This window comes from Hyperolius riggenbachi, chromosome 5, assembly GCF_040937935.1.
Source record: "Hyperolius riggenbachi isolate aHypRig1 chromosome 5, aHypRig1.pri, whole genome shotgun sequence".
Lineage (NCBI taxonomy): Eukaryota > Metazoa > Chordata > Amphibia > Anura > Hyperoliidae > Hyperolius > Hyperolius riggenbachi.
In genome coordinates this window covers 958,648-986,439 of record NC_090650.1, presented here as the reverse complement: position 1 = coordinate 986,439, position 27,792 = coordinate 958,648, and the positions used below count along the sequence as shown (strand labels likewise).

Sequence of the window (27,792 nt, the reverse complement as noted above, 5' to 3'; positions counted from 1 at the left end):
CACGTGGGCCAAGCAGGGGATGTGCTGGAGGTTTCCCTGCTGCACTGCTGCCACCAGGTTGGCCCCGTTATCGGCTGCCACATACCCCACTTCCAGGCCTCTGGGGGTCAGCCACCTCCGCTCCTGCTTCCTGAGGGCGGCCAGGACGTTGGTGGCCGTAAGCCTCTCCTTCCCCAGGGTCACCAATTTTAAAAGGGCTTGGCAGTGTCGAGGCTTGGCGCTGCTGCTGCCGAGGCGGGCTTGCTTTCCGGGTGCAGAGGGAGTGTCGTGACAGGACCCTTCTGCATCCCCCCTGATCCCGCGTGGTGGCACCACTAGCTGGGCTGATGCGCTCTTGTCCTCCCTCCCTTCCATCAGTGTCACCCAGTGGGCCGTAAAGGACAGGTAGCGACCTGTCCCAAATCTGCTACTCCACGAGTCCATGGTCACGTGGACCCGCTTGCCCACAGAGTAGTCCAGGGAACGGGCCACGTTTTCCACCGCAAACTTGTGGAGTGCTGGGATCGCGCTCCTGCTGAAATAGTGGCGACTGGGGACTTGCCACTCGGGGATGCCAAATTGGAGCAGCGTCCGCATGGCGCTCCCCTCCTGCTCCAGGGAGTAGGGAAGCAGCTGTGATGCCATGGCCCGGGCCAGCAAGCCATTTAGTTTGCGGATCCGCCTGTGGCTTGGAGGCAAAGGCTTGGTCAGACCCTGAAAGGTGTCGCTCAGCAGGGTCTGACGACGCTGGGATGCAGGGGAGACAGAGGAGAGAGACGAACACTGGCTGCCAGCCTCAATGTCTGTGTCCTGAGCAGCCGAGGTGGAAGAGCGCTTGCGTGCTACTACTGCTGCTGCTGTGGGGGATTCACGACCCTGAGGGAGGGATGATGCTGCTGCGCTGGTGGGCCTTCTGCTCTCAGGAACCCCTGCCAGCAGTGCCTGCTTCCTCTTAAAGTCCGCATACTCGCGGCAGTGGCGGCTTCTCAGGTGGCCCTGGAGGGATGAGGTACCCATCTTGCTCAGACTTTTCCCACGGCTCAATCTTTTGCTGCATAACCTGCACACCGCATACCTTTTGTCATCAGTAAATTCCTCAAAGCAATCCCACACTGGTGACTTTAATTTACTGCGGCCCCCACTAGCAGAGGGTGCAGCGGAACAATGTGTGGTAGTAGTTGCCGGGGGTTGCATGGTGGTGGTGCTGGCTGAAGCAGTGTCCTGTCTACTTCCTCCACGCCCACTGCTGCTGATGCCCCTGCCCCTGCCCCTGCCTGACATATGGCGATATCCTTGCCTAGGCCGAGGTGACTCGTCATCCTGCTCTGACCATTCTTCCACGGACTCAGCAGGCTGCACATAGTTAGGGTCCACAACGTCGTCATCATCAGCAGCATCATCATAATCCAGCTCTTCCTCTGACTCCCCCGCCTCCTCTTCTGTCCCTACATCCCCAGACACAGACCCCTCTTCTTCATCACCAGAACTCAACAACGCTTGTGATTGTGGCCCGATCTCAATCTCTGCCACATCAGTCCCCAGTAAGTCCTGTGCTTCTTGCATCAGCAGGTTCCCAGAAGCCGGACTGAGGGACAGAACGCTGTCATCCTGGGAGTGCTGCTGACCAGTGGGTGCTGGGGTGGATGTCACAACAAGCGTGGGATGTTGGCTGCTGCTGCTGCTTGGAGTGGTGCTCACAGTAGAGGTCTGGGAGGAAGTCATGATGTCCATGAGTACGTCAGGTTCCATTTGCTCAACCACCACACGGGGACCAGAAACTTTAACATATTTGGACAATGGCGTCCGCTGACTCGGCCCAGGCTTTGCTGCCCCCCTTTCTGCTGCATCACGACCACGTACAGCTGGGCGTCCTCTCCCTGGACGTGGAGCAGTCCCAGAAGTGGCTGAGGCAATTGAACTCCCTTTCCTCTCACCCCGCGAAACCCTGCCAGACATGTTGCTAGTAATGAATCACTGGATGCAGTGGGCACAGTACAAGGTCACTGAAGGATGCAGCAGGCACAGTACAACGGCACTGAAGGATGCAGTGGGCACAGTACAAGGTCACTGAAGGATGCAGTGGGCACAGCAGTGGGCACTGGATATACAACTAGGTCACTGAAGGATGCAGTGGGCACAGTACAAGGTCACTGAAGGATGCAGTGGGCACAGCAGTGGGCACTGGATATACAACTAGGTCACTGAAGGATGCAGTGGGCACAGTACAAGGTCACTGAAGGATGCAGTGGGCACAGCAGTGGGCACTGGATATACAACTAGGTCACTGAAGGATGCAGTGGGCACAGTACAAGGTCACTGAAGGATGCAGTGGGCACAGCAGTAGGCACTGGATATACAACTAGGTCACTGAAGGATGCAGTGGGCACAGTACAAGGTCACTAAAGGATGCAGTGGGCACAGCAGTGGGCACTGGATATACAACTAGGTCACTGAAGGATGCAGTGGGCACAGTACAAGGTCACTGAAGGATGCAGTGGGCACAGCAGTGGGCACTGGATATACAACTAGGTCACTGAAGGATGCAGTGGGCACAGTACAAGGTCACTGAAGGATGCAGTGGGCACAGCAGTGGGCACTGGAAATACAACTAGGTCACTGAAGGATGCAGTGGGCACAGTACAAGGTCACTGAAGGATGTAGTGGGCACAGCAGTGGGCACTGGATATACAACTAGGTCACTGAAGGATGCAGTGGGCACAGTACAAGGTCACTGAAGGATACAGTGGGCACAGCAGTGGGCACTGGATATACAACTAGGTCACTGAAGGTTGCAGTGGGCACAGTACAAGGTCACTGAAGGATGCAGTGGGCACAGCAGTGGGCACTGGATATACAACTAGGTCACTGAAGGTTGCAGTGGGCACAGTACAAGGTCACTGAAGGATGCAGTGGGCACAGCAGTGGGCACTGGATATACAACTAGGTCACTGAAGGATGCAGTGGGCACAGTACAAGGTCACTGAAGGATGCAGTGGGCACAGCAGTGGGCACTGGATATACAACTAGGTCACTGAAGGATGCAGTGGGCACAGTACAAGGTCACTGAAGGATGCAGTGGGCACAGCAGTGGGCACTGGATATACAACTAGGTCACTGAAGGATGCAGTGGGCACAGTACAAGGTCACTGAAGGATGCAGTGGGCACAGCAGTGGGCACTGGAAATACAACTAGGTCACTGAAGGATGCAGTGGGCACAGTACATGGTCACTGAAGGATGCAGTGGGCACAGCAGTGGGCACTGGATATACAACTAGGTCACTGAAGGATGCAGTGGGCACAGTACAAGGTCACTGAAGGATACAGTGGGCACAGCAGTGGGCACTGGATATACAACTAGGTCACTGAAGGTTGCAGTGGGCACAGTACAAGGTCACTGAAGGATGCAGTGGGCACAGCAGTGGGCACTGGATATACAACTAGGTCACTGAAGGATGCAGTGGGCACAGTACAAGGTCACTGAAGGATGCAGTGGGCACAGCAGTGGGCACTGGATATACAACTAGGTCACTGAAGGATGCAGTGGGCACAGTACAAGGTCACTGAAGGATGCAGTGGGCACAGCAGTGGGCACTGGATATACAACTAGGTCACTGAAGGATGCAGTGGGCACAGTACAAGGTCACTGAAGGATGCAGTGGGCACAGCAGTGGGCACTGGATATACAACTAGGTCACTGAAGGATGCAGTGGGCACAGTACAAGGTCACTGAAGGATGCAGTGGGCACAGCAGTGGGCAATGGATATACAACTAGGTCACTGAAGGATGCAGTGGGCACAGTACAAGGTCACTGAAGGATGCAGTGGGCACAGCAGTGGGCACTGGATATACAACTAGGTCACTGAAGGATGCAGTGGGCACACAAGGATGTCACACTGTGTAATGAGATGCTTATATGCCAGCGAGCAAGCAGTGGGCACTGGGCACGGCACAAGGTCACTGACAGAATGAATGAACAGCGCTGGCAGAGAGTGGCGGTGCCGGCGGTGTGACTGGCTGCCTGCAAATAGTACAAGTGAAGTGTATAACTGTCACGGAAATAATATACAAGTGTGTAATGAGATGCTTATATGCCAGCGAGCGAGCGAGCAGTGGGCACTGGGCACGGCACAAGGTCACTGACAGAATGAATGAACAGCGCTGGCAGAGAGTGGCGGCACCGGCGGTGTGAGTGGCTGCCTGCAAATAGTACAAGTGTATAACTGTCACTGGAATATACAAGTGAACACTGCAGCTGCACTAACCTGCCTGCCTGCACTCTACACACAGATAATCCCCACTCCCACTACACTGCAGCACTGAACCTGCCTGCACAGCACTACACACAGTTAAATAATCACTAGACTCCCACACTCCCACTACACTACACTGACTACAACTAACTACAGCAATCACTCACTGACTAGCTAACTGTGTACAGTATAAGAGCAGTGTTAGCAAAAAAAACGCTTTGTTTTTAACACAATAAATGCACTTGCTCAAACAACAATGGCCTGGAGATAATCCTCTCAGCACCACAGTCTAGCAAGGACAGAGCTTTTCCATCATGGCCGCCGCTTTATATTCAGGAGGGGAGGGCATAGCTCCCCTCCTGTGATTGGTTGCTAGGGCCTGGCTGGGGCACTCTGATTGGCCTGCAATGTGTCACTTCCGCATAGTTTGACGCATTTCCGCTAACCACGACTTCAGCGCCGGGTTTCACGAGCGTGAATGCGGATTTCTGTCCGCATTCACGCGAAGCCGAAGCAGATTTTCGTGGTTGAAAATCTATTCACGGCTTAGCGTGTCCGAGGCGGAATGCGTCAAAATGGTCGTGAATCCACGCGTAAGCGTGATCACGACCTGGCGGTGAGCACCACTGGTTCCATCATTACCTATATGTACCTCAAATGCACAGAGTATGGAATCGCACACCACAGTCGAGGTGCTGAACCAAGTAAAGTCCACAACAAATTTCCATAAGGTTCGCACACTCTTGGATACCAAATCCTGTTTATTCAAAATGCGTGACACACCATTCCAGAAAACCAACGAATCGTTTCGGGGCCCCTCGGGGTCCCCTTTGTCAAGGTAACAGCACAGAATGGTTAACCAACCATTATGTACCTCAAGGGAGATGCTCCAGCAATATACGTGGCCATATTCTCCACCCTCGGGAGCTGTGATAACATACGTGGCTGTATTCTCCACACTCGGGAGCTGTGATAACATACGTGGCTGTATTCTCCACCCTCGGGAGCTGTGATCACATACGTGGCTGTATTCTCCACCCTCGGGAGCTGTGATAACATACGTGGCTGTATTCTCCACACTCGGGAGCTGTGATAACATACGTGGCTGTATTCTCCACACTCGGGAGCTGTGATAACATACGTGGCTGTATTCTCCACCCTCGGGAGCTGTGATCACATACGTGGCTGTATTCTCCACCCTCGGGAGCTGTGATAACATACGTGGCTGTATTCTCCACACTCGGGAGCTGGGATAACATACGTGGCTGTATTCTCCACCCTCGGGAGCTGTGATAACATACGTGGCTGTATTCTCCACCCTCGGGAGCTGTGATCACATACGTGGCTGTATTCTCCACACTCGGGAGCTGGGATAACATACGTGGCTGTATTCTCCACACTCGGGAGCTGTGATAACATACGTGGCTGTATTCTCCACACTCGGGAGCTGTGATAACATACGTGGCTGTATTCTCCACCCTCGGGAGCTGTGATCACATACGTGGCTGTATTCTCCACCCTCGGGAGCTGTGATAACATACGTGGCTGTATTCTCCACACTCGGGAGCTGTGATAACATACGTGGCTGTATTCTCCACACTCGGGAGCTGTGATAACATACGTGGCTGTATTCTCCACCCTCGGGAGCTGTGATAACATACGTGGCTGTATTCTCCACCCTCGGGAGCTGTGATCACATACGTGGCTGTATTCTCCACCCTCGGGAGCTGTGATAACATACGTGGCTGTATTCTCCACACTCGGGAGCTGGGATAACATACGTGGCTGTACTCTCCACACTCGGGAGCTGTGATAACATACGTGGCTGTACTCTCCACACTCGGGAGCTGTGATAACATACGTGGCCATGTGCTCCACACTCAGCCGCATTATGAAGCGCACATTACACCACAACGCACCACTGTGAACGTGGCTTCCTCAATTCATTCAGAAAAAAATTGACAAATTTAATGAGACCAAACCCTCAGCAATCCCATACTGCACTGGACTTACAACCGGCACCAGCTCTCCTTGCCCAGGATCGAGCCGCTGAGTCTGGTTCAGTCGTTTACTATACTGCACTGAACTTACAACACAATCTTTCCTGCAAACTTGTAAAATAGATTTGCTCTAAAGTTGCAGGGTCTTTAAGAAAAAAACAAACATTTCTTACATGGTAACCTTGGTAACAAATGTCAAATTTCTGTATTGCAGATTGCGGGCTTTGTAAACAACTGCAGAATTCGGCCCCATAGACTTCAATGAAAATTTGTAAAATTGCAGGACATTTTTTGGAAAATTTTAATTTTGTAATATAAATAAAAAAGGGAAACTGGTCTGGACAGTTCTGCATATCTGTACTAAGGTATAATAAGTAGTGATAAAGTTATTGCTGATTAAATAGGGGTGGAGCTGAGAAATCAAGTCGGCCTGTTAAGGGGAAACAGATCTGGGTGTCAAGTGCTGAAGGAATAGGAATAAAGATTAGAATGGAAAAATGTATATATTTCTATAGATATGTACATCGGTCCTAAAAGAGGGACGCGCCGGTCGCGGGAGAAGATTCCGAAGGATCGGATCGCACTTCTCTGCTGTATATATACAAACACAGGCGGAGCATTTCTGCAGCTTTCCAGGGTGACATCATTATTATTACTATACAAAGCTGACACATACCTGACATAGCATTACAGAGAGAGGAGTTCTAGTCATGTCACACTCTGTCCCCCAGTGCTGGGCGTTACCCAACGACCTGTTCTGAAGTCCTGGTCTGCAGGACGTACCTGGCGCGCACGCTCCCGCGGGAGGATGTACCTGGCGCGCACGCTCCCGCGGGAGGATGTACCTGGCGCGCACGCTCCCGTGGGGGGATGTACCTGGCGCGCACGCTCCCGTGGGGGGATGTACCTGGCGCGCACGCTCCCGTGGGGGGATGTACCTGGCGCGCACGCTCCCGTGGGGGGATGTACCTGGCGCGCACGCTCCCGTGGGGGGATGTACCTGGCGCGCACGCTCCCGCGGGGGGATGTACCTGGCGCGCACGCTCCCGTGGGGGGATGTACCTGGCGCGCACGCTCCCGCGGGAGGACGTAACTGGCATGCATGCTCCTGCAGGAGGACGTACCTGGCATGCATGCTCCCGCAGGAGGACGTACCTGGCGCGCACGCTCCCGCAGGAGGACGTAACTGGCATGCATGCTCCTGCAGGAGGACGTACCTGGCGCGCACTCTCCCGTGGGAGGATGTACCTGGCGCGCACGCTCCCGCGGGAGGACGTACCTGGCGCGCACGCTCCCGCGGGAGGACGTACCTGGCGCGCACGCTCCCGCGGGAGGACGTACCTGGCGCGCACGCTCCCGCGGGAGGACGTACCTGGCGCGCACGCTCCCGCGGGAGGACGTACCTGGCGCGCACGCTCCCGCGGGAGGACGTACCTGGCGCGCACGCTCCCGCGGGAGGACGTACCTGGCGCGCACGCTCCCGCGGGAGGACGTACCTGGCGCGCACGCTCCCGCGGGAGGACGTACCTGGCGCGCACGCTCCCGCCGGAGGACGTACCTGGCGCGCACGCTCCCGCCGGAGGACGTACCTGGCGCGCACGCTCCCGCGGGAGGACGTACCTGGCGCGCACGCTCCCGCGGGAGGACGTACCTGGCGCGCACGCTCCCGCGGGAGGACGTACCTGGCGCACACGCTCCCGCCGGAGGACGTACCTGGCGCACACGCTCCCGCGGGAGGACGTACCTGGCGCGCACGCTCCCGCGGGAGGACGTACCTGGCGCGCACGCTCCCGCGGGAGAATGTACCTGGCGCACACGCTCCCGCCGGAGGACGTACCTGGCGCACACGCTCCCGCGGGAGGACGTACCTGGCGCGCACGCTCCCGCGGGAGGATGTAACTGGTGCGCACGCTCCCGCAGGAGGACGTACCTGACGCGCACGCTCCCGCAGGAGGACGTAACTGGCGCGCACGCTCCCGCGGGAGGACGTACCTGGCGCAGGAGCTCCAGCGGGAGGATGTACCTGGTGCGCACGCTCCCACAGGAGGACGTATCTGGCGCGCACGATCCCACAGAAGAACGTAACTGGCGCGCACGCTCCCACAGGAGGACGTAACTGGTGCGCACGCTCCCGCAGGAGGACGTACCTGGCGCGCACGCTCCCGCGGGAGGACGTACCTGGCGCGCACGCTCCCGCGGGAGGATGTACCTGGCGCACACGCTCCCGCCGGAGGACGTACCTGGCGCACACGCTCCCGCGGGAGGACGTACCTGGCGCGCACGCTCCCGCGGGAGGATGTAACTGGTGCGCACGCTCCCGCAGGAGGACGTACCTGACGCGCACGCTCCCGCAGGAGGACGTAACTGGCGCGCACGCTCCCGCGGGAGGACGTACCTGGCGCAGGAGCTCCAGCGGGAGGATGTACCTGGTGCGCACGCTCCCACAGGAAGACGTATCTGGCGCGCACGATCCCACAGAAGAACGTAACTGGCGCGCACGCTCCCACAGGAGGACGTAACTGGTGCGCATGCTCCCGCAGGAGGATGTACCTGGCGCGCACGCTCCCGCAGGAGGACGTACCTGACGCGCACGCTCCCGCGGGAGGACGTAACTGGAGCGCACGCTCTCGCAGGAGGACGTACCTGACGCGCACGCTCCCGCAGGAGGACGTAACTGGCGCGCACGCTCCCTCGGGAGGACGTAACTGGCGCGCACGCTCCCGCGGGAGGACGTAACTGGCGCGCACGCTCCCGCGGGAGGACGTAACTGGCGCGCACGCTCCCGCAGGAGGACGTACCTAGCATGCACGCTCCCGTAGGAGGCTGTAACTGGTGCGCACGCTCCCGCAGAAGGACGTACCTGGCGCGCACGCTCCCGCAGGAGGACGTACCTGGCATGCACGCTCCCGAGGGAGGATGTAACTGGCGCGCACGCTCCCGCGGGAGGACGTACCTGACACGCACGCAGCTTGCGGTCAGCAGGAAGAGAGATCACAAGCCGCCCAAGCAGGCTTACTGTGCATGCGCAGCGGAGTATGTCCAGGTCTGCACCACTCCCCCCACACAGTGATGTCACTATTGGCATATCTCTCACCCCCAAGGGTTGCTTTAAGAAAACTAAATTTAAAATATGTAAAACATGCAAAACATTTCTCCCAAATATTATGCACACGACAAGAACTCCCCGCTTGTGTAGCGTGTTATGTGTGGGACAAGTATGCAGGTGACAGGACAGCACTCACCCAATAGGAGGAAGGCAGCGGGCCCCTGTGTGTGGGACAGGTATGCAGGTGACAGGACAGCACTCACCCAATAGGAGGAAGGCAGCGGGCCCCTGTGTGTGAAACAAGTATGCAGGTAGCAGGACAGCACTCACCCAATAGGAGGAAGGCAGCGGGCCCCTGTGTGTGGGACAAGTATGCAGGTGACAGGACAGCACTCACCCAATAGGAGGAACGCAGCGGGCCCCTGTGTGTGGGACAAGTATGCAGGTGGCAGGACAGCACTCACCCAATAGGAGGAACGCAGCGGGCCCCTGTGTGTGGGACAAGTATGCAGGTGGCAGGACAGCACTCACCCAATAGGAGGAAGGCAGCGGGGCCCCTGTGTGTGGGACAAGTATGCAGGTGACAGGACAGCACTCACCTAATAGGAGGAACGCAGCGGACCCCTGTGTGTGGGACAAGTATGCAGGTGACAGGACAGCACTCACCCAATAGGAGGAACGCAGCGGGCCCCTGTGTGTGGGACAAGTATGCAGGTGGCAGGACAGCACTCACCCAATAGGAGGAACGCAGCGGGCCCCTGTGTGTGGGACAAGTATGCAGGTGGCAGGACAGCACTCACCCAGTAGAAGGAACGCAGCGGGCCCCTGTGTGTGGGACAAGTATGCAGGTGGCAGGACAGCACTCACCCAATAGGAGGAACGCAGCGGGCCCCTGTGTGTGGGACAAGTATGCAGGTGGCAGGACAGCACTCACCCAATAGGAGGAACGCAGCGGGCCCCTGTGTGTGGGACAAGTATGCAGGTGACAGGACAGCACTCACCCAGTAAGAGGAAGGCAGCGGGCCCCTGTGTGTGGGACAAGTATGCAGGTGGCAGGACAGCACTCACCCAGTAGGAGGAAGGCAGCGGGCCCCTGTGTGTGGGACAAGTAGGCAGGTGGCAGGACAGCACTCACCCAATAGGAGGAAGGCAGGGGGCCCCTGTGTGTGGGACAAGTATGCAGGTGACAGGACAGCACTCACCCAATAGGAGGAAGGCAGCGGGCCCCTGTGTGTGGGACAAGTATGCAGGCGGCAGGACAGCAGCACTCACCCAATAGGAGGAAGGCAGCGGGCCCCTGTGTGTGGGACAGGTATGCAGGTGGCAGGACAGCACTCACCCAATAGGAGGAAGGCAGAGTGCCCTGTGTGTGGGACAAGTATGCAGGTGGCAGGACAGTACTCACCCAGTAGGAGGAACGCAGCGGGCCCCTGTGTGTGGGACAAGTATGCAGGTGGCAGGACAGCACTCACCCAGTAGGAGGAACGCAGCGGGCCCCTGTGTGTGGGACAAGTATGCAGGTGACAGGACAGCACTCACCCAATAGGAGGAAGGCAGCGGGCCCCTGTGTGTGGGACAAGTATGCAGGTGACAGGACAGCACTCACCCAATAGGAGGAACGCAGCGGGCCCCTGTGTGTGGGACAAGTATGCAGGTGGCAGGACAGCACTCACCCAATAGGAGGAACGCAGCGGGCCCCTGTGTGTGGGACAAGTATGCAGGTGACAGGACAGCACTCACCCAATAGGAGGAAGGCAGAGGGGCCCCTGTGTGTGGGACAAGTATGCAGGTGACAGGACAGCACTCACCTAATAGGAGGAATGCAGCGGGCCCCTGTGTGTGGGACAAGTATGCAGGTGACAGGACAGCACTCACCCAATAGGAGGAACGCAGCGGGCCCCTGTGTGTGGGACAAGTATGCAGGTGGCAGGACAGCACTCACCCAATAGGAGGAACGCAGCGGGCCCCTGTGTGTGGGACAAGTATGCAGGTGGCAGGACAGCACTCACCCAGTAGAAGGAACGCAGCGGGCCCCTGTGTGTGGGACAAGTATGCAGGTGGCAGGACAGCACTCACCCAATAGGAGGAACGCAGCGGGCCCCTGTGTGTGGGACAAGTATGCAGGTGGCAGGACAGCACTCACCCAATAGGAGGAACGCAGCGGGCCCCTGTGTGTGGGACAAGTATGCAGGTGACAGGACAGCACTCACCCAGTAGGAGGAAGGCAGCGGGCCCCTGTGTGTGGGACAAGTATGCAGGTGGCAGGACAGCACTCACCCAGTAGGAGGAAGGCAGGGGGCCCCTGTGTGTGGGACAAGTATGCAGGTGACAGGACAGCACTCACCCAATAGGAGGAAGGCAGCGGGCCCCTGTGTGTGGGACAAGTATGCAGGCGGCAGGACAGCAGCACTCACCCAATAGGAGGAAGGCAGCGGGCCCCTGTGTGTGGGACAGGTATGCAGGTGGCAGGACAGCACTCACCCAATAGGAGGAAGGCAGAGTGCCCTGTGTGTGGGACAAGTATGCAGGTGGCAGGACAGTACTCACCCAGTAGGAGGAACGCAGCGGGCCCCTGTGTGTGGGACAAGTATGCAGGTGGCAGGACAGCACTCACCCAGTAGGAGGAACGCAGCGGGCCCCTGTGTGTGGGACAAGTATGCAGGTGACAGGACAGCACTCACCCAATAGGAGGAAGGCATAGGGGCCCGTGTGTGGGACAAGTATGCAGGTGGATGGACAGCATTCACCCAATAGGAGGAAGGCAGCGGGGCCCCTGTGTGTGGGACAGGTATGCAGGTGGCAGGACAGCACTCACCCAATAGGAGGAAGGCAGCGGGCCCCTGTGTGTAGGACAAGTACGCAGGTGGCAGGGACAGCACTCACCCAATAGGAAGAAGGCAGCGGGCCCCTGTGTGTGGGACAAGTATGCAGGTGGATGGAGAACACTCACCCAATAGGAGGAAGGCAGCGGGGCCCCTGTGTGTGGGACAGGTATGCAGGTGGCAGGACAGCACTCACCCAATAGGAGGAAGGCAGCGGGCCCCTGTGTGTGGGACAAGTACGCATGTGGCAGGGACAGCACTCACCCAATAGGAGGAAGGCAGCGGGCCCCTGTGTGTGGGACAAGTATGCAGGTGGCAGGACAGCACTCACCCAGTAGGAGGAAGGCAGCGGGCCCCTGTGTGTGGGACAAGTATGCAGGTGGCAGGACAGCACTCACCCAATAGGAGGAAGGCAGCGGGCCCCTGTGTGTGGGATAAGTATGCAGGTGACAGGACAGCACTCACCCAATAGGAGGAAGGCAGGGGGGCCCTGTGTGTGGGACAAGTATGCAGGTGGCAGGACAGCACTCACCCAATAGGAGGAAGGCAGCGGGCCCCTGTGTGTGGGACAAGTATGCAGGTGGATGGACAGCACTCACCCAATAGGAGGAAGGCAGCGGGGCCCTGTGTGTGGGACAAGTATGCAGGTGGATGGACAGCACTCACCCAATAGGAGGAAGGCAGCGGGCCCCTGTGTGTGGGACAGGTATGCAGGTGGCAGGACAGCACTCACCCAATAGCAGGAAGGCAGCGGGGCCCTGTGTGTGGGACAAGTATGCAGGTGGCAGAACAGCACTCACCCAATAGGAGGAAGGCAGCGGGCCCCTGTGTGTGGGACAAGTATGCAGGTGGCAGGACAGCACTCACCCCATAGGAGGAACGCAGCGGGCCCCTGTGTGTGGGAAAAGTATGCAGGTGGCAGGACAGCACTCACCCAATAGGAGGAAGGCAGCGGGCCCTGTGTGTGGGACAAGTATGCAGGTGGCAGGACAGCACTCACCCAGTAGGAGGAAGGCAGCGGGCCCCTGTGTGTGGGACAAGTATGCAGGTGACAGGACAGCACTCACCCAATAGGAGGAAGGCAGCGGGCCCCTGTGTGTGGGACAAGTATGCAGGCGGCAGGACAGCAGCACTCACCCAATAGGAGGAAGGCAGCGGGCCCCTGTGTGTGGGACAGGTATGCAGGTGGCAGGGCAGCACTCACCCAATAGGAGGAAGGCAGAGTGCCCTGTGTGTGGGACAAGTATGCAGGTGGCAGGACAGCACTCACCCAATAGGAGGAAGGCAGCGGGCCCTGTGTGTGGGACAGGTATGCAGGTGACAGGACAGCACTCACCCAGTAGGAGGACCGCAGCGGGCCCCTGTGTGTGGGACAAGTATGCAGGTGGCAGGACAGCACTCACCCAGTAGGAGGAACGCAGCGGGCCCCTGTGTGTGGGACAAGTATGCAGGTGACAGGACAGCACTCACCCAATAGGAGGAAGGCATAGGGGCCCGTTTGTGGGACAAGTATGCAGGTGGATGGACAGCACTCACCCAATAGGAGGAAGGCAGCGGGGCCCCTGTGTGTGGGACAGGTATGCAGGTGGCAGGACAGCACTCACCCAATAGGAGGAAGGCAGCGGGCCCCTGTGTGTAGGACAAGTACGCAGGTGGCAGGGACAGCACTCACCCAATAGGAGGAAGGCAGCGGACCCCTGTGTGTGGGACAAGTATGCAGGTGGATGGAGAGCACTCACCCAATAGGAGGAAGGCAGCGGGGCCCCTGTGTGTGGGACAGGTATGCAGGTGGCAGGACAGCACTCACCCAATAGGAGGAAGGCAGCGGGCCCCTGTGTGTGGGACAAGTATGTAGGTGACAGGACAGCACTCACCCAATAGGAGGAAGGCAGCGGACCCCTGTGTGTGGGACAAGTATGCAGGTGGATGGACAGCACTCACCCAATAGGAGGAAGGCAGCGGGCCCTGTGTGTGGGACAAGTATGTAGGTGACAGGACAGCACTCACCCAATAGGAGGAAGGCAGCGGACCCCTGTGTGTGGGACAAGTATGCAGGTGGCAGGACAGCACTCACCCAATAGGAGGAAGGCAGCGGGCCCATGTGTGTGGGACAAGTATGCCGGTGGCAGGACAGCACTCACCCAATAGGAGGAAGGCAGTGGGCCCCTGTGTGTGGCACAAGTATGCAGGTGGATAGAGAGCACTCACCCAATAGGAGGAAGGCAGCAGGCCCCTGTGTGTGGGACAAGTATGCAGGTGGATGGAGAGCACTCACCCAATAGGAGGAAGGCAGCGGGCCACTGCGTGTGGGACAAGTATGCAGCTGACAGGACAGCACTCACCCAATAGGAGGAAGGCAGCGGGCCCCTGTGTGTGGGACAAGTATGCAGGTGGATGGAGAGCACTCACCCAATAGGAGGAACGCAGCAGACACCTGTGTGTGGGACAAGTATGCAGGTGACAGGACAGCACTCACCCAATAGGAGGAAGGCAGTGGGCCCCTGTGTGTGGGACAAGTATGCAGGTGGATGGAGAGCACTCACCCAATAGGAGGAAGGCAGCGGGCCCCTGTGTGTGGGACAAGTATGCAGGTGGGAGGACAGCACTCACCCAATAGGAGGAAGGCAGCGGGCCCCTGTGTGTAGGACAAGTATGCAGGTGGATGGACAGCACTCACCAAATAGGAGGAAGGCAGTGGGGCCCCTGTGTGTGGGACAAGTATGCAGGTGACAGGACAGCACTCACCCAATAGAAGGAAGGCAGCGGGGCCCCTGTGTGTGGGACAAGTATGCAGGTGGCAGGACGGCACTCACCCAATAGGAGGAAGGCAGCGGGGCCCTGGTGTGTGGGACAAGTATGCAGGTGACAGGACAGCACTCACCCAATAGGAGGAAGGCATAGGGGCCCCTGTGTGGGACAAGTATGCAGGTGGCAGGACAGCACTCACCCAATAGGAGGAAGGCAGCGGGCCCCTGTGTGTGGGACAGGTATGCAGGTGGCAGGACAGCACTCACCCAATAGGAGGAAGGCAGCGGGCCCCTGTGTGTGGGACAAGTACGCATGTGGCAGGGACAGCACTCACCCAATAGGAGGAAGGCAGCGGGCCCCTGTGTGTGGGACAAGTATGCAGGTGGCAGGACAGCACTCACCCAATAGGAGGAAGGCAGCGGGGCCCCTGTGTGTGGGACAAGTATGCAGGTGGCAGAGACAGCACTCACCCAATAAAAGAAAGGCAGCGGGGCCCCTGTGTGTGGGACAGGTATGCAGGTGGCAGGACAGCACTCACCCAATAGGAGGAAGGCAGCGGGCCCCTGTGTGTGGGACAGGTATGCAGGTGGCAGGACAGCACTCACCCAATAGGAGGAAGGCAGCGGGCCCCTGTGTGTGGGACAAGTACGCATGTGGCAGGGACAGCACTCACCCAATAGGAGGAAGGCAGCGGGCCCTGTGTGTGGGACAGGTATGCAGGTGGCAGGACAGCACTCACCCAATAGGAGGAAGGCAGCGGGGCCCCTGTGTGTGGGACAGGTATGCAGGTGGCAGGACAGCACTCACCCAATAGGAGGAAGGCAGCGGGCTCCTGTGTGTGGGACAAGTATGCAGGTGACAGGACAGCACTCACCCAATAGGAGGAAGGCAGGGGCGCCCTGTGTGTGGGACAAGTATGCAGGTGACAGGACAGCACTCACCCAATAGGAGGAAGGCAGGGGGGCCCCTGTGTGTGGGACAGGTATGCAGGTGGCAGGACAGCACTCACCCAATAGGAGGAAGGCAGCGGGCCCCTGTGTGTGGGACAACAATGCAGGTGACAGGACAGCACTCACCCAATAGGAAGAAGGCATCGGGGCCCCTGTGTGTGGGACAAGTATGCAGGTGGCAGGACGGCACTCACCCAATAGGAGGAAGGCAGCGGGGCCCCTGTGTGTGGGACAAGTATGCAGGTGACAGGACAGCACTCACCCAATAGGAGGAAGGCAGTGTGGCCCCTGTGTGTGGGACAAGTATGCAGGTGGCAGGGACAGCACTCACCCAATAAAAGGAAGGCAGAGGGCCCCTGTGTGTGGGACAAGTATGCAGGTGACAGGACAGCACTCACCCAATAGGAGGAAGGCAGCGGGCCCCTGTGTGTGGGACAAGTATGCAGGTGACAGGACAGCACTCACCCAATAGGAGGAAGGCAGTGGGCCCCTGTGTGTGGGACAAGTATGCAGGTGACAGGACAGCACTCACCCAATAGGAGGAAGGCAGCGGGCTCTGTGTGTGGGACAAGTATGCAGGTGACAGGACAGCACTCACCCAATAGGAGGAAGGCAGGGGGGCCCCTGTGTGTGGGACAACTATGCAGGTGACAGGACAGCACTCACCCAATAGGAGGAAGGCAGTGGGGGCCCTGTGTGTGAGACTGGTATGCAGGTGACAGGACAGCACTCACCCAATAGGAGGAAGGCAGCGGGCCCCTGTGTGTGGGACAGGTATGCAGGGGCAGGACAGCACTCACCCAATAGGAGGAAGGCAGCGGGCCCCTGTGTGTGGGACAAGTATGCAGGTGGCAGGACAGCACTCACCCAATAGCAGGAAGGCAGCGGGGCCCCTGTGTGTGGGACAGGTATGCAGGTGGCAGGACAGCACTCACCCAATAGGAGGAAGGCAGCGGGCCCCTGTGTGTGGGACAGGTATGCAGGTGGCAGGACAGCACTCACCCAATAGGAGGAAGGCAGCGGGCCCCTGTGTGTGGGACAGGTACGCAGGTGGTAGGGACAGCACTCACCCAATAGGAGGAAGGCAGTGGGCCCCTGTGTGTGGGACAAGTATGCAGGTGGCAGGACAGCACTCACCCAATCGGAGGAAGGCAGCGGGCCCCTGTGTATGGGACAAGTATGCAGGTGGCAGGACAGCACTCACCCAATAGGAGGAAGGCAGCGGGCCCATTTGTGTGGGACAAGTATGCAGGTGGATGGAGAGCACTCACCCAATAGGAGGAAGGCAGTGGGCCCTGTGTGTGGCACAAGTATGCAGGTGGATGGAGAGCACTCACCCAATAGGAGGAAAGCAGCGGGCCCCTGTGTGTGGGACAAGTATGCAGGTGGATGGAGAGCACTCACCCAATAGGGGGAAGGCAGCGGGCCCCTGTGTGTGGGACAAGTATGCAGGTGACAGGACAGCACTCACCCAATAGGAGGAAGGCAGTGGGCCCCTGTGTGTGGGACAAGTATGCAGGTGGATGGAGAGCACTCACCCAATAGGAGGAAGGCAGCGGGCCCCTGCGTGTGGGACAAGTATGCAGGTGACAGGACAGCACTCACCCAATAGGAGGAAGGCAGCGGGCCCCTGTGTGTGGGACAAGTATGCAGGTGGATGGAGAGCACTCACCCAATAGGAGGAAGGCAGCGGGCCCATGTGTGTGGGACAGGTATGCAGGTGGCAGGGACAGCACTCACCCAATAGGAGGAAGGCAGCGGGGCCCTTGAGTGTGGGACAAGTATGCAGGTGGGAGGACAGCACTCACCCAATAGGAGGAAGACAGTGGGGCCCCTGTGTGTGGGACAAGTATGCAGGTGACAGGACAGCACTCACCCAATAGGAGGAAGGCAGCGGGGCCCCTGTGTGTGGGACAAGTATGCAGGTGGCAGGACGGCACTCACCCAATAGGAGGAAGGCAGCGGGGCCCTTGTGTGTGGGACAAGTATGCAGGTGACAGGACAGCACTCACCCAATAGGAGGAAGGCAGCGGCCCCTGTGTGTGGGAAAAGTATGCAGGTGGCAGGACAGCACTCACCCAATAGGAGGAAGGCAGCGGGCCCCTGTGTGTGGGACAAGTATGCAGGTGGCAGGACAGCACTCACCCAATAGGAGGAAGGCAGCGGGGCCCCTGTGTGTGGGAAAAGTATGCAGGTGGATGGACAGCACTCACCCAGTAGGAGGAAGGCAGCGGGCCCATGTGTGTGGGACAGGTATGCAGGTGGCAGGGACAGCACTCACCCAATAGGAGGAAGGCAGCGGGCCCCTGTGTGTGGGACAAGTATGCAGGTGGCAGGACAGCACTTACCCAATAAGAGGAAGGGAGCGGGCCCCTATGTGTGGGACAAGTATGCAGGTGGCAGGACAGCACTCACCCAATAGGAGGAAGGCAGCGGGCCTCTGTGTGGGACAAGTATGCAGGTGGCAGGACAGCACTCACCCAATAGGAGGAAGGCAGCGGGGCCCTGTGTGTGGGACAGGTATGCAGGGGGCAGGACAGCACTCACCCAATAGGAGGAAGGCAGCAGGCCCATGTGTGTGGGACAAGTATGCAGGTAACAGGACAGCACTCACCCAATAGGAGGAAGGCAGCGGGCCCCTGTGTGTGGGACAAGTATGCAGGTGGCAGGACAGCACTCACCCAATAGGAGGAAGGCAGCGGGCCCCTGTGTGTGGGAGAAGTATGCAGGTGGCAGGACAGCACTCACCCAATAGGAGGAAGGCAGCGGGGCCCCTGTGTGTGGGACCAGTATGCAGCTGACAGGACAGCACTTACCCAATAGGAGAAAGGCAGTGGGGCCCCTGTGTGTGGGACAAGTATGCAGGTGACAGGACAGCACTCACCCAATAGGAGGAAGGCAGTGGGCCCCTGTGTGTGGGTCAGGGATGCAGGTGACAGGACAGCACTCTCCCAATAGGAGGAAGGCAACGGGCCCCTGTGTGTGGGACAAGTATGCAGGTGGCAGGACAGCACTCACCCAATAGGAGGAAGGCTGCGGGCCCTGTGTGTGGGACAAGTATGCAGGTGGCAGGACAGCAGCACTCACCCAATAGGAGGAAGGCTGCAGGCCCCTGTGTGTGGGACAAGAATGCAGGTGACAGGACAGCACTCACCAAATAGGAGGAAGGCAGCGGGCCCCTGTGTGTGGGACAAGTATGCAGGTGACAGGACAGCACTCACCCAATAGGAGGAAGGCAGCGGGGCCCCTGTGTGTGGGACAAGTATGCAGGCGACAGGACAGCACTCACCCAGTAGGAGGAAGGCAGCGGGCCCCTGTGTGTGGGACAAGTATGCAGGTGACAGGACAGCACTCACCCAGTAGGAGGAAGGCAGCGGGCCCCTGTGTGTGGGACAAGTATGCAGGCGACAGGACAGCACTCACCCAGTAGGAGGAAGGCAGCGGGCCCCTGTGTGTGGGACAAGTATGCAGGTGACAGGACAGCACTCACCCAGTAGGAGGAAAACCGCGGGCCCTGTGTGTGGGACAAGTATGCAGGTGACAGGACAGCACTCACCCAATAGGAGGAAGGCAGCGGGCCCCTGTGTGTAGGACAAGTATGCAGGTGGCAGGACAGCACTCACCCAATAGGAGGAAGGCAGCGGGCCCCTGTGTGTGGGACAAGTGTGCAGGTGGATGGACAGCACTCACCCAATAGGAGGAAGGCAGCGGGGCCCTGTGTGTGGGACAAGTATGCAGGTGGCAGGGACAGCACTCACCCAATAGGAGGAAGGCAGCGGGGCCCCTGTGTGTGGGACAAGTATGCAGGTGACAGGACAGTACTCACCCAGTAGGAGGAAGGCAGAGTGCCCTGTGTGTGGGACAAGTATGCAGGTGGCAGGACAGCACTCACCCAGTAGGAGGAAGGCAGCGGGCCCCTGTGTGTAGGACAAGTATGCAGGTGGATGGACAGCTCTCACCCAATAGGAGGAAGGCAGCGGGCCGCGTGTGTGGGACAGGTATGCAGGTGGCAGGACAGCACTCACCCAATAGGAGGAAGGCAGAGTGCCCCTGTGTGTGGGACAGGTATGCAGGTGGCAGGACAGCACTCACCCAATAGGAGGAAGGCAGCGGGCCCCTGTGTGTGGGACAAGTATGCAGGTGGCAGGACAGCACTCACCCAGTAGGAGGAAGGCAGCGGGCCCATGTGTGTGGGACAAGTATGCAGGTGGCAGGACAGCACTCACCCAGTAGGAGGAAGGCAGCGGGCCCTGTGTGTGGGACAAGTATGCAGGTGGCAGGACAGCACTCACCCAATAGGAGGAAGGCAGCGGGCCCTGTGTGTGGGACAGGTATGCAGGTGGCAGGACAGCACTCACCCAGTAGGAGGAAGGCAGCGGGCCCTGTGTGTGGGACAAGTATGCAGGTGACAGGACAGCACTCACCCAATAGGAGGAAGGCAGCGGGCCCCTGTGTGTGGGACAAGTATGCAGGTGAAAGGACAGCACTCACCCAATAGGTGGAAGGCAGTGGGCCCCTGTGTGTAGGACAAGTATGCAGTTGGCAGGACAGCACTCACCCAATAGGAGGAAGGCAGCGGGCCCCTGTGTGTAGGACAAGTATGCAGGTGACAGGACAGCACTCACCCAATAGGAGGAAGGCAGCGGGCCCCTGTGTGTGGGACAAGTATGCAGGTGGGAGGACAGCACTCACCCAATAGGAGGAAGGCAGAGTGCCCCTGTGTGTGGGACAAGTATGCAGGTGGCAGGACAGCACTCACCCAGTAGGAGGAAGGCAGCGGGCCCTGTGTGTGGGACAAGTATGCAGGTGGCAGGACAGCACTCACCCAATAGGAGGAAGGCAGCGGGCCCTGTGTGTGGGACAGGTATGCAGGTGGCAGGACAGCACTCACCCAATAGGAGGAAGGCAGCGGGCCCTGTGTGTGGGACAGGTATGCAGGTGGCAGGACAACACTCACCCAATAGGAGGAAGGCAGCGGGCCCTGTGTGTGGGACAGGTATGCAGGTGGCAGGACAGCACTCACCCAGTAGGAGGAAGGCAGCGGGCCCTGTGTGTGGGACAAGTATGCAGGTGGCAGGACAGCACTCACCCAATAGGAGGAAGGCAGCGGGCCCCTGTGTGTGGGACAAGTATGCAGGTGGCAGGACAGCACTCACCCAATAGGAGGAAGGCAGCGGGCCCCTGTGTGTGGGACAAGTATGCAGGCGACAGGACAGCACTCACCCAATAGGAGGAAGGCAGCGGGCCCCTGTGTGTGGGACAAGTATGCAGGTGGCAGGACAGCACTCACCCAATAGGAGGAACGCAGCGGGCCCCTGTGTGTGGGACAAGTATGCAGGCGACAGGACAGCACTCACCCAATAGGAGGAAGGCAGCGGGCCCCTGTGTGTGGGACAAGTATGCAGGCGACAGGACAGCACTCACCCAATAGGAGGAACGCAGCGGGCCCCTGTGTGTGGGACAGGTATGCAGGTGGATGGACAGCACTCACCCAATAGGAGGAAGGCAGCGGGCCACTGTGCATAGCTCCCAACTGTCCCTTTTTCGGGGCGGCCGGTCCCTTTTTGGGAGCCCTGTCCCTCTTTCACCCTCATTTGTCCCTCTTTCGGGACTTTGTCCCTCTTTCTATGTAAATATATTTATTTCTATACTAAAAATGTGTTTGATTGACTCTAAACTTTATTCCCAACCTTTAAATTGATATATTACTAATTGTAAAATGTTACTATGAAGGAAAATGAACCAGGATAGAAAGGACCAGTGTAGTTTGAATCATAAAACAACATATGTTTCTTATGAAATCTTTATGCTATGCGTGACTAGAGGCGTGGTGAGGGTGTGGCCAGGGGTGTGACAGGGGCGTGACTTAAGTGTCCCTTTTTCTCATCTCAAAAAGTTGGGAGGTATGCCTGTGTGTGGGACAAGTATGCAGGTGGCAGGACAGCACTCACCCCATAGGAGGAAGGCAGCGGGGCCCTGTGTGTGGGACAGGTATGCAGGTGGCAGGACAGCACTCACCCAATAGGAGGAAGGCAGCGGGGCCCTGTGTGTGGGACAGGTATGCAGGTGGCAGGACAGCACTCACCCAGTAGGAGGAAGGCAGCGGGCCCCTGTGTGTGGGACAAGTATGCAGGTGGCAGGACAGCACTCACCCAATAGGAGGAAGGCAGTGGGGCCCCTGTGTGTGGGACAAGTATGCAGGTTACAGGACAGCACTCACCCAGTAGGAGGAAGGCAGCGGGCCCCTGTGTGTGGGACAAGTATGCAGGTTACAGGACAGCACTCACCCAATAGGAGGACGGCAGCGGGGCCCTGTGTGTGGGACAGGTATGCAGGTGGCAGGACAACACTCACCCAATAGGAGGAAGGCAGCGCGCCCCTGTGTGTGGGACAAGTATGCAGGTTACAGGACAGCACTCACCCAATAGGAGGACGGCAGCGGGGCCCTGTGTGTGGGACAGGTATGCAGGTGGCAGGACAACACTCACCCAATAGGAGGAAGGCAGCGGGCCCCTGTGTGTGGGACAAGTATGCAGGTGACAGGACAGCACTCACCCAATAGGAGGAAGGCAGTGGGGCCCCTGTGTGTGGGACAGGTATGCAGGTGGCAGGACAGCACTCACCCAATAGGAGGAAGGCAGCGGGGCCCTGTGTGTGGGACAGGTATGCAGGTGGCAGGACAGCACTCACCCAATAGGAGGACGGCAGCGGGCCCCTGTGTGTGGGACAGGTATGCAGGTGGCAGGACAGCACTCACCCAGTAGGAGGAAGGCAACGGGGCACCTCAGGCAGTTCTGTGTGCAGCTCAGCAGCTCCATCAGGCATCCTGTGTGACTTGGGTGACAATGACAGCTGCTGCCTCAGGGATTTGCCAGGCAAATGAGCGCAGAGCTGACACACGCCCGTCCGCCTGCCTCTGCCTCGCCTGATTTGCCTGAGCTGCAGAGAGAGGAGGAACAGCTGATGTTTACCAAGCAGAGTCCAGCTCCTATCATCATCATCACCATCCTCCTCCTCATTATTATTTCCTCTACAGAGACCTGGATCCAACCAGCCCTGGGGAGACCCAGCCAATCCACCTGCTATCATCTGTACAGGAGGACTAACCAGCAGCTAATCACAAGCCATTAACCAGCAGCCAATCACCAGCCATTAACCAGCAGCTAATCACCAGCCCCGGGGAGACCCAGCCAATCCTCCTGCTATCATCTGTACAGGAGGACTAACCAGCAGCTAATCACAAGCCATTAACCAGCAGCCAACCGCCAGCCATTAACCAGCAGCCAACCGCCAGCCATTAACCAGCAGCCAATCGCCAGCCATTAACCAGCAGCCAATCACCAGCCCTGGGGAGACCCTGCCAATCCACCTGCTATCATCTGTACAGGAAGACTAACCAGCAGCCAATCACCAACTATTAACCAGCAGCCAATCACCAGCCATTAACCAGCAGCCAATCACCAACCATTAACCAGCAGCCAATCACCAACCATTAACCAGCAGCTAATCACCAGCCCCGGGGAGACCCAGCCAATCCACCTGCTATCATCTGTACAGGAGGACTAACCAGCAGCTAATTACCAGCCATTAACCAGCAGCCAACCGCCAGCCATTAACCAGCAGCCAATCGCCAGCCATTAACCAGCAGCCAATCACCAGCCCTGGGGAGACCCAGCCAATCCACCTGCTATCATCTGTACAGGAAGACTAACCAGCAGCCAATCACCAACTATTAACCAGCAGCCAATCACCAACCATTAACCAGCAGCCAACCACCAACCATTAACCAGCAGCTAATCACCAGCCCCGGGGAGACCCAGCCAATCCACCTGCTATCATCTGTACAGGAGGACTAACCAGCAGCTAATTACAAGCCATTAACCAGCAGCCAATCACCAGCCATTAACCAGCAGCCAATCACCAGCCATTAACCAGCAGCCAATCACTAGCCATTAACCAGCAGCTAATCACCAGCCCCGGGGAGACCCAGCCAATCCACCTGCTATCATCTGTACAGGAGGACTAACCAGCAGCTAATTACAAGCCATTAACCAGCAGCCAACCGCCTGCCATTAACCAGCAGCCAATCGCCAGCCATTAACCAGCAGCCAATCACCAGCCCTGGGGAGACCCAGCCAATCCACCTGCTATCATCTGTACATGAAGACTAACCAGCAGCCAATCACCAGCCATTAACCAGCATCCAATCACCAGCCATTAACCAGCAGCCAATCACCAACCATTAACCAGCAGCTAATCACCAGCCCCGGGGAGACCCAGCCAATCCACCTGCTATCATCTGTACAGGAGGACTAACCAGCAGCTAATTACAAGCCATTAACCAGCAGCCAACCGCCAGCCATTAACCAGCAGCTAATCACCAGCCCCGGGGAGACCCAGCCAATCCACCTGCTATCATCTGTACAGGAGGACTAACCAGCAGCTAATCACAAGCCATTAACCAGCAGCCAATCACCAGCCATTAACCAGCAGCCAATCACCAGCCATTAACCAGCAGCTAATCACCAGCCCTGGGGAGACCCAGCCAATCCACCTGCTATCATCTGTACAGGAAGACTAACCAGCAGCCAATCACCAGCCATTAACCAGCAGCCAATCACCAGCCATTAACCAGCAGCCAATCACCAGCCATTAACCAGCAGCTAATCACCAGCCCCGGGGAGATTGTACCGAGCCAATCCACCTGCTATCATCTGTACAGGAGGATTAACCGGTAGCCAATCGCCAGCCATTAACCAGCAGCCAATCACCAGCCATTAACCAGCAGCTAATCACCAGCCCCGGGGAGACCCAGCCAATCCACCTGCTATCATCTGTACAGGAAGACTAACCAGCAGCCAATCACCAGCCATTAACCAGCAGCTAATCAATGAATCAGCCATTAACCGGCAACTAATCACTAGCCATTAACCAGCAGCCAATCACCAGCCATTAACCAGCAGCTAATCAATGAACCACCCCCAGGGAGATCGTACCGAGCCAATCCACCTGCTATCATCTGTACAGGAGGACTAACCAGCAGCTAATCACAAGCCATTAACCAGCAGCCAATCACCAGCCATTAACCAGCAGCTAATCACCAGCCCCAGGGAGACCCAGCCAATCCACCTGCTATCATCTGTACAGGAAGACTAACCAGCAGCCAATCACCAGCCATTAACCAGCAGCTAATCAATGAATCAGCCATTAACCGGCAACTAATCACCAGCCAATCACCAGCCATTAACCAGCAGCTAATCAATGAACCAGCCCTGGGGAGATCGTACCCAGCCAATCCACCTGCTATCATCTGTACAGGAGAATTAAACTGCAGCCAATCACCAGCCATTAACCAGCAGCCAATTACCAGCCATTAACCGGCAGCTATTCACCAGCCATTAACCGGCAGCTAATCACCAGCCATTAACCAGCAGCTAATCACCAGCCATTAACCAGAAGCCAATCACCAGCCATTAACCAGCAGCTAATCACCAGCCCCGGGGAGATCGTACCGAGCCAATCCACCTGCTATCATCTGTACAGGAGAATTAAACCGCAGCCAATCACCAGCCATTAACCAGCAGCCAATCACCAGCCATTAACCAGCAGCTAATCACCAGCCATTAACCAGCAGCTAATCAATGTACCAGCCCTGGGGAGATCGCACCCAGGTAATACACCTGCTATCATCATCACACAACTGTACAGGAGGACTAACCGGCAGCCAATCACCAGACATTAACCAGCAGCTAATCACCAGCCTTTAACCAGCAGCTAATCAATGTACCTGCCCCAGGGAGACCCAGCCAGACAGACTTCCCACAATCAACCTGCTATCATCTGTACAGGTGGATTAACCCGCAGCCAATCACCAGCCATTAACCAGCAGCAAATCTCCAGCCATTAACTGGCAGCTAATCACTAGCCATTAACCAGCAGCCAATCACCAGCCATTAACCAGCAGCTAATCACCAGCCCCAGGGAGATTGTACCAAGCCAATCCACCTGCTATCATCTGTACAGGAGGATTAACCCGCAGTCAATCACCAGCCATTAACCAGCAGCAAATCTCCAGCCATTAACCAGCAGATAATCACCAGCCAATAACCAGCAGCCAATCTCCAGCCATTAACTGGCAGCTAATCACTAGCCATTAACCAGCAGCCAATCACCAGACATTAACTGGCAGCTAATCACTAGCCATTAACCAGCAGCCAATCACCAGACATTAACCAGCAGGTAATCACCAGACATTAACCAGCAGCTAATCACCAGACATTAACCAGCAGCTAATCAATGTACCAGCCCCAGGGAGATCGTACCGAGCCAATCCACCTTCTATCATCTGTACAGGAGGATTAACCCACAGCCAATCACCAGCCATTAACCAGCAGCCAATCACCAGCCATTAACTGGCAGCTAATCACCAGCCATTAACCAGCAGCTAATCAATGAATCAGCCATTAACCGGAAACAAATCACCAGCCATTAACCGTCAGCTAATCAATTAACCTCCTTAGCGATATGCCCAACACTGTGTCGGGCATACCGCTGGCTGTCCCCCTGATCCCCCCGATCGCCGCTAAATACATTACCCCCCCCCCGGATCCAGCGATGGCGCAGCCGCCCCGCACGTCTCTGGTCTCTCTATGGGGAGGATCGGGTCTGCGCATGACGTCATGTTCGATTCTCCCCATAGAGAGACCGGTGCTGTCCGTGGAGGCTGCGCTAATCGCTGGATCCAGGGGGGGCGGGGTAATGTATTTAGCGGCGATCGGGGGGATCAGAAGTAATCAGGGGTACGCCGGCCACCATTGCTAGCTAGCCTAGTGCAAGCTGAAGATATTACAACTACACCATCATTGTAACGGGGGACTGTTGGCTGCACACCCTCCGGCGTGCGTAACGCCCAGGAGGTTAACTAGTCATTAAAGGGACTCCGAGCAGTGCAGAAACTATGGAAAGATGCATATCATTTTAAAGCTCTCTTTCTCCTCTTTCTGACGACACCTAAATCATCGTCCTACACCTTTTAGTTTTCTCTATTTTCATGATCGAAGTCGCGGCCGCGGCAATTTTAATCGCGAAAATAGCGAAAACTAAAAGGCGTAGGGCGGCGGTTTATATATCATTGGAAAGAGGAGAAAGAGAGCTTTAAAATGATATGCATCTTTCCATAGTTTCTGCACTGCTCGGAGTCCCTTTAACCAGCAGCTAATCAATGAAGCAGCCATTAACCAGCAGTAGCCATGCACAGTTCACAAGAGACAGGTGTGTCTGTACTAGTGTTGGGCGAACAGTGTTCGCCACTGTTCGGGTTCTGCAGAACATCACCCTGTTCGGGTGATGTTCGAGTTCGGCCGAACACCTGACGGTGCTCGGCCAAACCGTTCGGCCATATGGCCGAACTAAGAGCGCATGGCCGAACGTTCCCCGAACGTTCGGCTAGCGCTGTGATTGGCCGAACGGGTCACGTGGTTCGGACCCGAACGCGCTCTGATTGGCCGAACTGTCACGTGGTTCGGGTAAATAAATACCCGAACCACGTCATATCTCCGCCATTTGTCTGTGGGTTTAGCTTTGGGTAGGCAGGCAGGGTAGTTCGCGCTCCAGCCACGCTAGCCAGGGTCCCCCCCAGTCATTGTGTGTCGCTGCTGGGAATAGTAGTACACCGCTCGCTCAGCATTCTGTTTACTGCCACTCTGTGTACCTCGCTCAGCCACACTATATAGCATTCTGTTTACTGCCACTCTGTGTCTGCTGGGAATAGTAGTACACCGCTTGCACAGCCACACTATATAGCATTCTGTTTACTGCCACTCTGTGTACCTCGCTCAGCCACACTATATAGCATTCTGTTTACTGCCACTCTGTGTCTGCTGGGAATAGTGGTACACCGCTCGCTCAGCCACACTATATAGCATTCTGTTCACTGTTCTGTGTCTGCTTGGAATAGTGGTACACCGCTCGTTCAGCCACACTATATAGCATTCTG

At 57.3% G+C, this 27,792-nt stretch overlaps 1 protein-coding gene across 1 annotated transcript in view; it reads right to left on the bottom strand.

Moving 5' to 3' along the window:
• The window catches only part of HEPACAM2 (HEPACAM family member 2), a 229,170-nt gene extending 206,534 nt beyond the window's left edge, over positions 1 to 22,636 (bottom strand). Inside the window, exon 1 of the mRNA XM_068238468.1 lies at positions 22,555 to 22,636. Coding sequence (XP_068094569.1) covers positions 22,555 to 22,615 — 61 coding nt within the window. The 5' untranslated portion in view covers positions 22,616 to 22,636. The remainder of the gene's footprint in view (positions 1 to 22,554) is intronic.
• Positions 22,637 to 27,792: the final 5,156 nt, after the last annotated feature.